Below are 13,376 nucleotides of genomic sequence, written 5' to 3' on the forward strand. Positions count from 1 at the left end.
GACACTGCAGGATTCTTCAGTGTTGTCCACTCAGCAGTCCTGAAAATTTTACTTAAAATGTGTTGTATAGCACCATCTCTGACACAGTGTTTCACCCACTTGGTTATTATGTAAGTGCAACATGTTTTTATCTATATCAGCCTGTCCAGATCTGTGTAGACATTTCTAGTATCACAATTCAATTCAATTCAATTCCATTTTATTTATACAGTGCCAATTCATAACAGAAGTTATCTCATTGCATTTTTCCTATAGAGCAGGTCTAGACCGTACTCTATATAATATTTTTTACAGAGACCCAACAAATCCCACCATAAGCAAGCACTTGGCGACAGTGGCAAGGAAAAACTTCGTTTTAACAGGCAGAAACTTCGGGCAGAACCAGACGATGCAAATACCACCTAGAATTTTTAAAATAGTAATAATGTAATGGTAGTGGTAACATTAATATTAATAAATTAATAATTATAATAGGAATGACAGCTATAGGAGTAATAATGACAGTATTAGTAACAGAGCCAATAACAACAACTGTAGTGGCAGTTGTTGAGCAGGAACACGGGGGCAGCAGGTGGCCCACAACCACCGATCCAGACTCTGCAACTCCGGAGGCAGAAATACCTGCTGAAAGCGACAGAAGGAGAGAGATGAGAGACGAGAAAACACAAAACTACGGGAGAGAGAAGATGTCAAGTTAGTAACATGCAGTAATAGAATAAAAATGCACACAGATGGAGAGGGAGAGGAGGAGAGAGGAAAGAGGTGCATCATGGGAAGTCTCGGCCTATAGCAGCATAACTAAGGGATGGTTCAGGGCTCACCCAAGCCAGCCCTAACCATAACTTTATCAAAGAGGAAAGTCTTAAGCCTACTCTTAAATGTGGAGATGGTGTCCAGCTCCCGAACCCAAACTGGGATCTGATTCCACAAGCATCATGCTTTCACAGTCACAGTATCTTTTTTTCCTAATGAGTCACATAGACCCAGTATGATCCAGTCACCTTGCAGTAGCTTTCATTTTCACACTATTTTGTATATAAAATAATGTATATTTAATATTGAATGGCATTTAGAAGGTCTTTAAAAGTTTATTTGTAAGTTGAACTTACTCACTGAATGATCACAGCCCAGCCTCCCAGTAGCAGCTCTGGAGGTCAGAGGTCAGTTTAAAGACAACCAGACTGTGATAGATTGCAATACATGACAGATCCTGGTAAGTGGTGGGTGGGGGGGTCACAGGGGTAAGGGTCTGCAATAAAAGCTTTGCTGGGGAATCTTGTGCAGTCTGTGTGATAGATTGTGAAGGACCACAGTTGAAACAAACACTAAAGGACAGCAAACCTGCAGCCAACTAGTACCAGCTAGGTGTTGAAAGGATGGAGGTGGAGTAAGAAGAGGTTATGCTCAATGCTGTCTGAGCTAAGTAGGTCTTTTTCACAACATTTTGACATGTCATGGCAGGAAAAGCACAGGTGTTGCTAATAACATTATTAGTAACTACATTTCATTAGGTATCCCAGTTCCAGGATACTGGTATTGTCTATGTTAGGTTACTAGCATGGCTTATTGAGACACCTAAATAGAACAGAGCCATCATTCATTTTTTTAGTTACACTTGTGTAAGTCAAAATGTATGCCGTAAAAAAGGTCTATACAGGCATGCACTCTAGGAATGGCCAATATATAGATAAAAATCTAAATCATAACATATACATTTTTAAATTGCAATATTATATGTATTGTAATGTAGCAAAGTAAATATTCTAAAATTGAACTGAGTAACCATTTATGGAAAAAGGTGAGGACATCTGACAAATCATTGCATACTGAGGGTTCTGCTATTGCCCCTCAGATCACACTATCCCACTGCCCGCAGCACAACTGCCTAGCTAACCAGCAAAACTGCTAGTGCAACAATAAGGATATGATATTCCCCCCACCTACACACACACACACCCATCCTCTGCCAGTTGTGTTTGCTAGAGCACCTGACCCAAGTTGAAACACTGCTGCAGAGAATTAAAACTGGTGCGGTAGTGGAGGCATGGGACGATCTGAAAATTTCACGTTGGGATTATCTTGGCCAAAATAATTGCGATTCACGATATTATCCCGATAATCATCAGAATATGCTTAAAACTCATAAAATGGCACTGAAATATACTGGAATCACTTTACCTTACATTTAGTTAAGAAACTAATATTTTTATTGCATCACAGATTAGTGAAAATCACACAATCCTAAATAAGGTAATCATAAATCATAAATACAGGATAAATAAATAAAAAATAGCAACATTGTGTGAGTGTGTTCTTTCTTACATGATAATTCCTGTATTTTTTAAAATCTGGCTCTATTTTTCACTTCTCTACCATAATGTCAAACGGTACAGACAACAACTTCATCAACTGCATCAGTATATTTACCCCTGACTTAAGAAATACAGTAATTATCTTTTAACAAAAATAACGTCCAACTGGCATTGTGGCATAGAGTCAAACTGTACTACTTTGTACCACTTTTAGTTTTTAAAAAAAAAAACAACAACAACAAAAACCTGAACAACACTGCTAGCATTGTGGCCTAACGAGGGAGACGTGCCAAAACCGTCTCTTTAGTATCTGTATTAGGCCACTGTAGGCAATGTTGCAATTCAGTGAGCAGGACTGCTTTATGACAATATTAGCTTTTTAGATGATTTTTGCTCCAATGTGAGGATGTACCTTTCTTTCCTACCTACCTTTCCAGATGGTTACGATATTACGATATACAGTATATTGATATTGCAATATGAAACAACATGTACAATGATGAATTTTATTAGGGCTGTTCCAGACTGTGAGTCGCTAGTTTAGGCCAAATATTCGACTTCAGAAGGGGGGGTTGTTTTATTTTGCCACGTGCTTGTGGATTTTGCTTTTTTGTTTTTATAAATACTCAACATTATTGCTGATGTTACTGATCTGTTTCTTGAATACACCTTACCTACGACTATGAGAAATATATTATTCGCTGCCGCTGCCCAGTTACACTACAGTCTAGCGCCATCTGCTGAGCAGCCATCTTACACTAAATTCTTACACCAGCTTACATGTCAGCTCAAGACTCACACTTTAGTGTCTTTAATCATCATCTGTGATATAAAAACATCAGATTTCCACACTGTCAATGTAATAAGTGTGTTCCCACGGAGCGTCTCTCCTTTGTGCTGCTGACCTATTATCTGCTGTTAAAGTGACTTTCAGCACCAAGCTTTATCTTCGACTCACTTGTCGTTGTTTGAGGAGGTTTGTTGTGTTGTGAGAACCTGGTTTTGCTGTGAGTGAGAGTGCAGCCCGGCCCCAGTCAGTGCTACTTAAGGGTAAGCTATCGGTTCAGTTAAGCTGAGGTTAAACACCAATGTGGCCTACCCTCAGGGAAACTAGCTGCCTTCTTTAAGTATTCTACAACTCTACTACACAAACACTTCACAGAAATCATAATTTGTATCTCAAGCCTCACTCATTAGTTTAAGAAAAATGTATGTTCACACTGAGTGAAATCAAAGATTATACATGGCATATGTATTTTAGGGAGTGTTGTAATGTCAGTGTTCAATGTTTTGTCTACTAATTAGTCTGCCGTGTGGACCTGGCTTGAGTGTTTCTCATCCCTCACTCAGAGTCTGTGAAAGTTCTGCGACTCTGATGTGAGAGAATGCCAGTCAAGTTCTGGTTCAGATCTGCTGATTTAAATCAAAGTTCATCTGCTCATCACGAGTTCTGCCTCGACCCCACGCTGATCAAAGCCTATCCCTTCTGGCCTTTGTGATGTGTTCAGAGGTGGCTTTGTTCATCTGTCCAGTGCTCTGCACAAATCTTAAATTGCATTCTAAGTGGCTGCCAAATAGTTATGGCTCACTGTGGTTAATTGGTTTGCAGGTCTGTAGTCTGTATATTTGTATAAGTACATTGAATAAGTAAAGAAGTAGCCAGCTGAGGTCAATGGCCATGCTTCCTTAGCAACAGTATTTCACGTCCCTTCAAAATGTGTGTCCTGAGTAGTTTTTACTTCAAACTGAACATTGCCTTCCTGGGAAAGACTCGCGTCCCACACTGCAGCTTCAGTGTGCCACACTCTGTGAGACACTCAAGTTATACATGCACACAGACAAATTTTAGCCTCACTTTTCACAGCAGAAAGCAGGGCCAACATTTTTTCATGTAACTTTAATGTGTGTGTGCATGTGCAACTTGTCAAAGATAGTGTGGCAACTTTGAGTGCTGAGTTACACACGCAGTTTTCAGTTTTAATCTGTTCTCAGATGTTGACAAAGGCAGTTTTTTTCTTAAAGTTTTTGTGTAACTTCACCATTAATATAATCTGTACTCAAATTTTATTTAGACATTCCCAATTTTTTCTATAGCTACAAATATTTTCTACACATTTCCATAGTTGAATTTCTTATGTAGAAAAGGGTGATACACAACCACAGGCTTTGAAATGATTCCTCAACATTATTCAGCAAGCTTAATATCACATTGACCCTTATTTGAGCCCATACATTTAGCTTCTTACTAGTGTCACAAGTGAAAGCCATGGCAAAGAAATGGAGGAGTCACAGAGTAGTGCGACTTACAAGTGAACGATCTTTGTATAAGTCCAAACAACATACAAATGGTCGATTCAGCTACAATTAGGATTTGATATTTTAAGTTTTTTATAATGAAATTATTTGGTAAAGTAATACTAAAATAAATAAATAAATAATTTCAAATACTAAACAAGAAATGAAGAAAGTTGTGTCTTCTTCCACATCAACAGTAGTAAACATGGGCAGTGATCACTGCGTAACTGTTTGGCCAGTCCCTAAGGAGGAGGAATTTTGCACCAAAATGCTGCTGACTGGGCAGTGCTTACTACAGTTCCAGGGTCAGTGTCGTCCTTCTGAATTTGCTATTTTCAATAACGCTGTATGAACACATGTCCCTGTAAATCAAACAGCACATGGCTTCAGTAACTGGGAAGTGTTAGGGCCCAGTTGGAAATCATGTTAACTCCCAGTGCTCTCTGCTCTTGCCAGAAACTTTACAGTCATTTGATTCTGTTTGACTGCCGGTTTCAGTTGGTCAGATAATAATTGAAAGCACATTCGCCCTTGTTTGTGTCTGGTCACTGGTAGAAAATCAACTTCTCTGCAAACGGGAATTAAATTGGAAATAAAGAATAAAATATATACTGGTATTTGACAGAAGTAACACAGGCTACACAAGTTGGTAAACATGCTGTGTGCAATGGGAAGGTTAAAAACTGTCATGTTGTCACATGTGAACCTTTTCTTTGTTTTGTTATTTAAGTTTTATTTATTTCTTTTCTGGTTGTACAAAAATCAGTGCCTCTTGCTCTCACACAAAACCTCAACCAAGCAATCGAGTGTGGAGATAAATGAGTTTTAAGCATAAATAGGCTGGGAATTGACTGCACTGCAAAATAATTAAATATTGTTAACAAGTAAATAAACAGTAATTGACCATCTGGCTCACACTTCTTTGTAATTATTTGCACATTTCTTGACTGATTTGTGTCGACATTCTTGGTCACTGCAGGTGGAACAGTCTAAGGTTCTGGTAAAGGAAGGAGGAGTGCAGCTGCTGCTCACCATTGTTGACACCCCCGGCTTTGGTGATGCAGTTGACAACAGTAACTGGTGAGCTCAGCAATCTGTCATTGGTCAATATAAGTTACTATAATGCACTATAACTGTATCTCTGTACCTGGGATCGGTGTGAATAATGTGTGGTCCTCAGCTGGCAGCCGGTCATCGATTACATCGACAGCAAGTTTGAGGATTACCTCAACGCAGAGTCCCGGGTCAACAGACGGCAGATGCCGGACAACAGAGTGCAGTGCTGCCTGTATTTCATCGCTCCGTCTGGGCATGGGTAGGTACTGCAGGGATCCTACTGATCATGGAATCTCTAGAAAGCCGTGGAATTTTTGTGTATTTCAAATAGAGAATTTTACACACCGACCACTTCAATAGAATATAGCCTGAAGACCTGAACTGTGCCATAGCCTTTGATTTCAGGGTCAGGACATCATCTCCAACTGTGATTGGTTCTTCTGTTTGAGTTGTCTGACTGACTGAACTGCAGCTTCAGATATGGGCGCTGTAAACTAGCTCTGGAGCTAGGGGTGGGGTTCAATATGAGTCAACTTTAAGGGGCCCTGTCTCCTGAATGGTTGGTCATTCTGGTTAATTAAACCTCATTCTAACACTCTCTCATATAGGTTAACATGTAGGAAAAGATTAGTTCAAACCGAAAGGGGTGAGGTCAGAAAGTGAATGATTTCTGACGGAGTGCCCCAGTGCAGACACTGATTTGGAATTCATGAATTATCTGTGTGAATGAAGAATTAACTGACTGCATGTGGAGCTGACTCATTTGTATTCACTCTGTTAGTATAGAGGTTGTGTAACCAGGTCATTTTGTGTCAAAAATCATCTTGGACATCTGCGGTGGATGTGGTGGTGTCAGGTCACATGACCTCCTCATAAATGTGGACGTGTGTTTAAAACCTGAGAAATTTACAGCAGGCTGTGTGAACCAATCAGAATCAAGACTGTGTTTACCATAGACGGAGATAGCGAGTGGAAATTAAGAGACAGAAGTACAAATGGAACGAACTAAAAATGTTGCGGGCCGCATATTGTTAATAGATTCAAGTCAAATCACTTAATTTATACAGCACATTTAAAAACCACACAAGTTTACTAAAATTTTCAAGATAAGGTGAAAAATCAGCTGTGTAAAAACAAGCAACACGTATATAGAACACACACACACTGGGACATACATAGTTATGCAGCTTCAACTGCCAGAGAAGCAAGAGGAAAGACTGGATTCTGGACACTGTTAGCAGTTGGAGTAAACTAGAACTAACTACTAAATGTATTTGCTTCTCAAAGCTGTAAATCAGAATAAAAACTGACTGCAAGATATTTGGCTGTGTGTCTAACATACTCCGCCAACTTGTTATGGTTTTTGGATATCGTGATGGATGAGTCTTGAGAGCCAATACTTGGCTTTGTTCAGCTGCAGAAGGTTACTGGCCAACCAAGTTCTGATCATCAAGACGGTCCTTCATTCTTTGAATCCTCCATGTTATTTGGTTTTAGCAGTAAATAGTTGTGTCTTAGAGGAGGATGCATGTATGGGGAAAAGAAAACAGGGCATAGGAGATACCAGCTAAGGAGGTTGAGAATTTGCCCATATTGACCTAAAAGAGGTTCAGCTGTTGTTTCAGTGTCGCTCTTCTGCTGCCACATTCTCTGGCCAGCAGTTAAGTAGTCCAAACCCAGCCGGCTCTGCCTGTGGCCTCCTACCAGGTTACTAAGCGGGAATAACATTGGTGTAATCTGTCCTGAGCTCGCTGACCTGGAGACCCCATTCCTCCCATCTGTGTCTTGGCTCTGGCCGCTGCCAAACACACACACACACACACACACACAGTTGGCCTGGCTGTTTTCACACACAAGGCCACACTGTGCTGCCTACAACAAAAGGTGGTTTTTGCTGTTGAGCCTGTTGGCCCACAGTGACTCAGTGTGGATTACTGACCGCAGCCTTGTTGGCTCTCTTGGCAAATGAAAAGCACCATATGGCCCCATTCATGTTCGACACCTGCCCTGGAGCTGAGTGCATGTGTGTTTCTAAGTGCGTCAGGGCTGAACTAAAACATTAGAGCAGCATTGGCCCTTTAACAAGTGCGAAATTCACAGCACAGACTACAGGATACAGAGTTTGAACTAAAACCAACACACATAGTTTAACTTCTCTTCACTGGCTCCCAGTAAAACTGAAAAGAACTGATTTGATTATTTTTAAATCTATGAATGACTGAGCTCCTTCCTACGTCGTTGACATGCTCACTGAATACACACTGTACGGATCCCTTAGATCAGCGAGTAAAGGTCTCCTCACTAGGCCTAGAATCAAGTCTAAATCAGCTTAGTCACGAAACTGGACATTGGACCAGTAACATCTCTGCAATACTTGAAACAATTGTGCAATATGCTCTGTTTAATACTGCTGTGCATTATACTCTTTTCAGTTTAAAATTCCCTATTTATTGATATTTATTCATGCTTCTATTACTGCTGTGCAATATCCACTGTCTCATAATCATCATTTTAGCTTTTACACTATATCCACTTTGTCCTTAATTTATCTTACCTGTATTATAGTGTATTATATTTTGATTTGCTTAGAACTTCTATTCCTTCTATTTTCAAGTGTGCATTGACGTGACAGTGAGCAGCTCTAACGAAAGAGTTTCCCCTTGGGGGTCAAAGTGTGTGGTTAAAACTTTTATTTTAGAATCAGTATTATTATTATTCCCTTTTTTAATAATACCTTCTTATCTTATTCACTTTTTTATTGTAATACCTTCTCATCTTATAAGTTTTTTTATATATATATATATATACATATATATATATAATATATAATACCTTATCTTATCAAAATAATCGCAATATGCTTTTTTTTACCCTATCATGCAGCCCTAGTCTGTATGGTATACCCAGTCCTCCGTCTGAAGAGATGTAGCCACACAGCTGTGAGGGAAAGTGTGCAAAAGTGGATGTCACCAGGCAAAGGACTTAAAATTACAATGACATTTATTTGAATTCTCTGATGGCATTCTTTCATATTTGTTGGATAATGTGGTCACATTTTTTAATAGAACAACAGTTCCTATTGAAAGTATGCTATCTTTGAAGTGGAAAAAGTACAACTATACAGAATAATTAGATCCTCTGTTTTCCAACGTGACCATTTTTATGTCCGAGTAGTTACATGAGCATATGATAAATAAATTACACTTCATAATTATGTTGACATTATCCTGTATGACTCTGCAATTCGAATTATAATTTTATTCTGAATGTATTCATAGAGCCTAACGATATCACACTACAATATCAATATGAACATCTCAAACTGCAGAACGGCTTAAATGATGCACTAATTGAAGGTTCATTTGTCTCTTTATATAATAAGGTCAACTGGAAGTGTAATCTTTTGGATGCCTTAGTGCGTCAGGCCCTTGGAAGAGATATATTGGCAGAGACAGATGAATGGTTGTTAAAAATGATAGACTTTTCTTTATGGCTCTCCGTAAAGTTCTTTTTGCTCTTCGATGTCATTTTCTTACATATGACGCAGGACGCGGAGCCTTTTATGGTCTTATTGGGGCATTAATTATGATAATTTACCGTTCTCATGAACGTGTGCTCAATTATGCGCAGAAGGCATTCATCATGTTTACGCGGGTCATTCACACAGTTATCTGAAGTTAGGAGCGTCTGCCGAATCTGATGTGGCACACTCGTACGAGCCAACTGTACGAAAAAAAGTAAGAGAAAGTTCAGATGAGAATCCGAAAATGTTCTTGCATGAGGCCCGTCGTTCTGACAAATAGTAGTTGTAAAGCTCAGGCGATCACCTGTGGAATGCTGTTGTGTAATCGACCCTACTGCTCTGATTTGCGATGGGGCTCTGTGTATCTGATTAAGCAGCTTGTTGCTGCAGGTGGAAAGCTGACCCAGTTATATTACTGTAATAACAGCGATTTAAGGTCTGACTACTACTACTTCTGTACGATAGCTGTGTGGAAGTGTTAGTGAGGTTTGGAGAAGGTGTCAGTATTCAATCCTGCTTGTCACCACTGTATACAATTCACCTGACGATTTCTTCATTCATACAGTTCTGTAAGGCTTAAAACCTCTCAGCTGTCTTCATCTTGTTGCCGAGGACCAGGACGTGTTTACTTCACATAACAAACAAACAAAGGGCTTCATACATTATGTATGTAACCTTTAAACTGTCTCTTCCCTTTGCTTCTTCCCCAGACTGAAGCCCCTTGATATTGAATTCATGAAACGGTTACATGAAAAAGTAAACATCATCCCCCTCATTGCCAAAGCCGACACAATGACTCCTGAGGAGTGTCAGCAGTTCAAGAAACAGGTGTGTGTGCCACTTCTGACTGAATATATATGTTTCTGTTTGGCTAGCATCTTTTATGATTTGTTCAAATGTTATTGTTTGATCGGAGTCTGTACTCTGTTGATGTGGCTAGAGGATCTTTCTAATTTTTTATCTTATGTCATGAAATAAGTATCTGAACCTTTTATTTTAAACTGTTCTTTATAAAAAAAAAATAATAATGCTGTCCAATGTTTTCAAAACAGCCATAATATTTTAGAAATACTGACAATGACATAAAGTATTTATTGGCTTTAATTGACATGGAACTTACCCTGCTAATTACTGCTAAGTACTGCTACTGGGCATTGGGCTCGATATCAAATTTCAATACTTTAATAAGTCCTGACCTAAATGTGTCTGTAGCACCGAGTATTGAAAACTATCAGGTATCAGACTGAAAACAGCACTGTGTGAAAAGAAGAACACAGGGGTTCATGGGGGCGTGTTCTTTCAGGTACTGGTGAGACGATGAAATGCAATCCAGAAAGTCCAGTTCGAGTAACAGATCCATGAGTTTGAAGGCTTATCAGACACCAAAACCCTGCATAGTGGCTTATAGTTCTCTAAGGACGGATTTTACACTCGGGAAAGATACCACAGCGACAATCCTTTTATCCTGTGTCTCAACCATCGACTAGCTAATAAAGTCATCTATTGGAAACGTGCGCCTGCATGTGTGTTCTGCTGGGTGATGCTGGCAAAAGTTGCGCGAGGTTCGACTTTTTTGCGGGCGCCTTCTGCATCAGCAGCATGTTTGTTGTTGGTTTTTTTTTTCATACACTGCTAATGTCTGTCTGAACATTGATCCAACATTTCATTAATTAAATCATCATTTTCCTAAGACTCTGTAGACTCTTTTATATAGGCAAAGTTCTTGTACAGCTGTTGTGTGTAGACACAATTAAAATTGATACATTTCAGAAGTTTGGCTTATTTTGTTACAATAGAAATGAGGGTTTTATAGAAAAACATGTTTATATTTCTCGAAGTAAGGTATTGAAAACAGTATTGCTTTAGTATTGGTACAGAAAAGTCAGATTTTCCACCAGTGTTGAAGACTTCTTTTTACTTTTGTGTGGCGCCGTTTCCTTTCTCACAATGTCGTATCTCAGGGCCCAGTGTAAGTAAAGCACACTGTGCTGATGCGCAGATCCTGCATCAGTACAGTGATACCATCTGTGTACGTTCATTGTAGTGTTCATCTGTGTGTGTCTGGTGAATAAACAGGTAGGCTTCTCCTCCTGCGTGTGTTGACTAACCTCCAGTGTGATTATTGATGTTTCTGGACCTGTTTGCCCCACATACAGCTTAGTCTGCTACATCACCTCTCATGCTGTTTTTCTATTTCGCTCTGCCTCTCCCTTTTCCCGTCTGCTGTGTGCAGATCATGAAAGAAATCCAGGAGCACAAAATCAAAATCTACGAGTTCCCAGAGACAGATGATGAGGAGGAGATGAAGCTGGTCAGGAAAATCAAGGTCTGTTCTCCCAAAGCAACCCTCCATGAAGTTTTAAATAAAATGTCTCTGTGGCTTTTAGTTGCACCAAACTGTTTTAATGCAGTGTCTTTTGATTTATGTCGTTCTTACTATGTCTCTGTGTATGTTAGGGCACAGCCTACAGTGTATTTTTAGCTACTGTGTGTGAGCTATGCAACAGTTGTGTCCCCTCCCTCCTCTCTGCAGGATCGTTTACCCTTGGCTGTAGTCGGTAGCAACACCATTATTGAGGTCAACGGAAAGCGAGTGCGCGGGAGGCAGTACCCCTGGGGTGTGGCTGAAGGTGAGAGGTCGAGGGTCAGCTGGGTCCAGCCTGTAAACTGGTCTAAACTAAGTGGAGTTTCTCGCTCTTACACACACAGACACACCGATATTTCCACAGTTTTAATGGATTATTGAGCACGTCATCACGTGTAGATGGTTTGCAAAGCAGTAACACAATCCATGTGCTCTTGTTTTGCTCTCATCCCAATAATCAGCGTGCACACACACACAGACACACACACACACACACACACACACTGGAACTGTTATTGAATAACCCCAGCCCACACTGGGATAGACAAGACAAGACAAGAAAGCATCTGCATGAGGAGGGCTTACTGTTTATATACTATTTTATTGAACATTGACCAACAATAGAAATGGGTGACATAAAATACAAAATTTCACATATAAAGCATTTTTTTAAGCTTACATTTAAATAAATAAACAACATGAATTATAAAGACAAATAGAATACAAAGCATGTACAAACTAACCATGCATGGTTAGTTTGCATGTCTTTTGGTAAGTCTTCATCAGTGCATTGTACACTTCCTCTTTGTTAATTGTTCAATTTTGTTAAAGGGCTGAAATGTGTCGTTCTTTAAAGCCAAAAAACACAAAAAAGAAAACAAACAAAGGTAAAACATTCAGTTGTCCAGTGTATTTACTTCAAAGACCTGCGGCAGTGTTGCATTCTCGAGCGATTACTGTGGTTAGACTGACGGTGGAAGCAGAGATGCAGAAACACGTGATACTGTAAAAGTGGGATGTCGGCCAGGAAACATAGGAGAGTACCCATCTAGCAAGGGATCAGCGGGGTGGTGGCGGCTCACCACCGGCCCTGTGTAGGCAGACCACTCTGTAGCAGTCCTGGGTCGATAGATAATAGATCATTTGATAGAAACATGAGGATTTAATGATTGCATCGAACACGTTTGGTAGGCCTCAAGGATACACACGTATGTTTTGGTGAGAAACACTGAATGTAAACAGAACAGTGTTTGATCACAAAAAGATTAAGATTACTCCACAGGGTACCTTTAATACATCTAATCTAATCAGCTTAATTCCTAAATGTCTGATAATAAACACCAGTACCAGTTCATGTAATCCTCAGTCGTGTTTTGTATGAACTGGCTTACAGACTTACAGTTGGCTTCTGTTTCTTCTACTGCCTGTTAAACTACTTATCACGGCAAAAGAGCAGGAACAGTTTAAACCTCTATGAAGAAAACACAAGCAAGCAATACTGATAATATGAAAACAAACGGTGACATGCCCGAGCTACCAGTGAGAAACTAGACATTTTTCTCTTCAGCACAGGATGTGAGAGCCCTGTTTAATCGAATACAGGAAGTTGCTGTCACACTGTGGCGAGACGTATGAATCGTGACAACACATTCAGCTTACAGTGATGAGGACACAGTGCGAATGTGACTGAGCTCAGAGGTATTTACTGTAACTAATGAATCGGAGGCATTGGAGCCTTCCAGATGTCAGGTATAGATTCTGTTGTTGCTAAAGAGCTGAGTACAGTACAGCCTAGTGGGCAACTTGCAGGAGTGCTACTATGAAA

At 39.8% G+C, this 13,376-nt stretch overlaps 1 protein-coding gene across 2 annotated transcripts in view; it reads left to right on the forward strand.

Annotated features, from left to right (window-relative positions):
• The window catches only part of LOC122864114 (septin-7), a 42,947-nt gene that overhangs the window by 22,341 nt on the left and 7,230 nt on the right, over positions 1–13,376 (forward strand). For both annotated transcript variants that reach the window (XM_044171220.1, XM_044171221.1), the window contains exons 5-9: positions 5,587–5,687; positions 5,788–5,922; positions 9,897–10,014; positions 11,420–11,512; positions 11,720–11,816. In XM_044171220.1, coding sequence (XP_044027155.1) covers positions 5,587–5,687; positions 5,788–5,922; positions 9,897–10,014; positions 11,420–11,512; positions 11,720–11,816 — 544 coding nt within the window. The remainder of the gene's footprint in view (positions 1–5,586; positions 5,688–5,787; positions 5,923–9,896; positions 10,015–11,419; positions 11,513–11,719; positions 11,817–13,376) is intronic.

The sequence above is a fragment of the Siniperca chuatsi genome, linkage group LG17 (genome assembly GCF_020085105.1).
Source record: "Siniperca chuatsi isolate FFG_IHB_CAS linkage group LG17, ASM2008510v1, whole genome shotgun sequence".
Taxonomy (NCBI): domain Eukaryota; kingdom Metazoa; phylum Chordata; class Actinopteri; order Centrarchiformes; family Sinipercidae; genus Siniperca; species Siniperca chuatsi.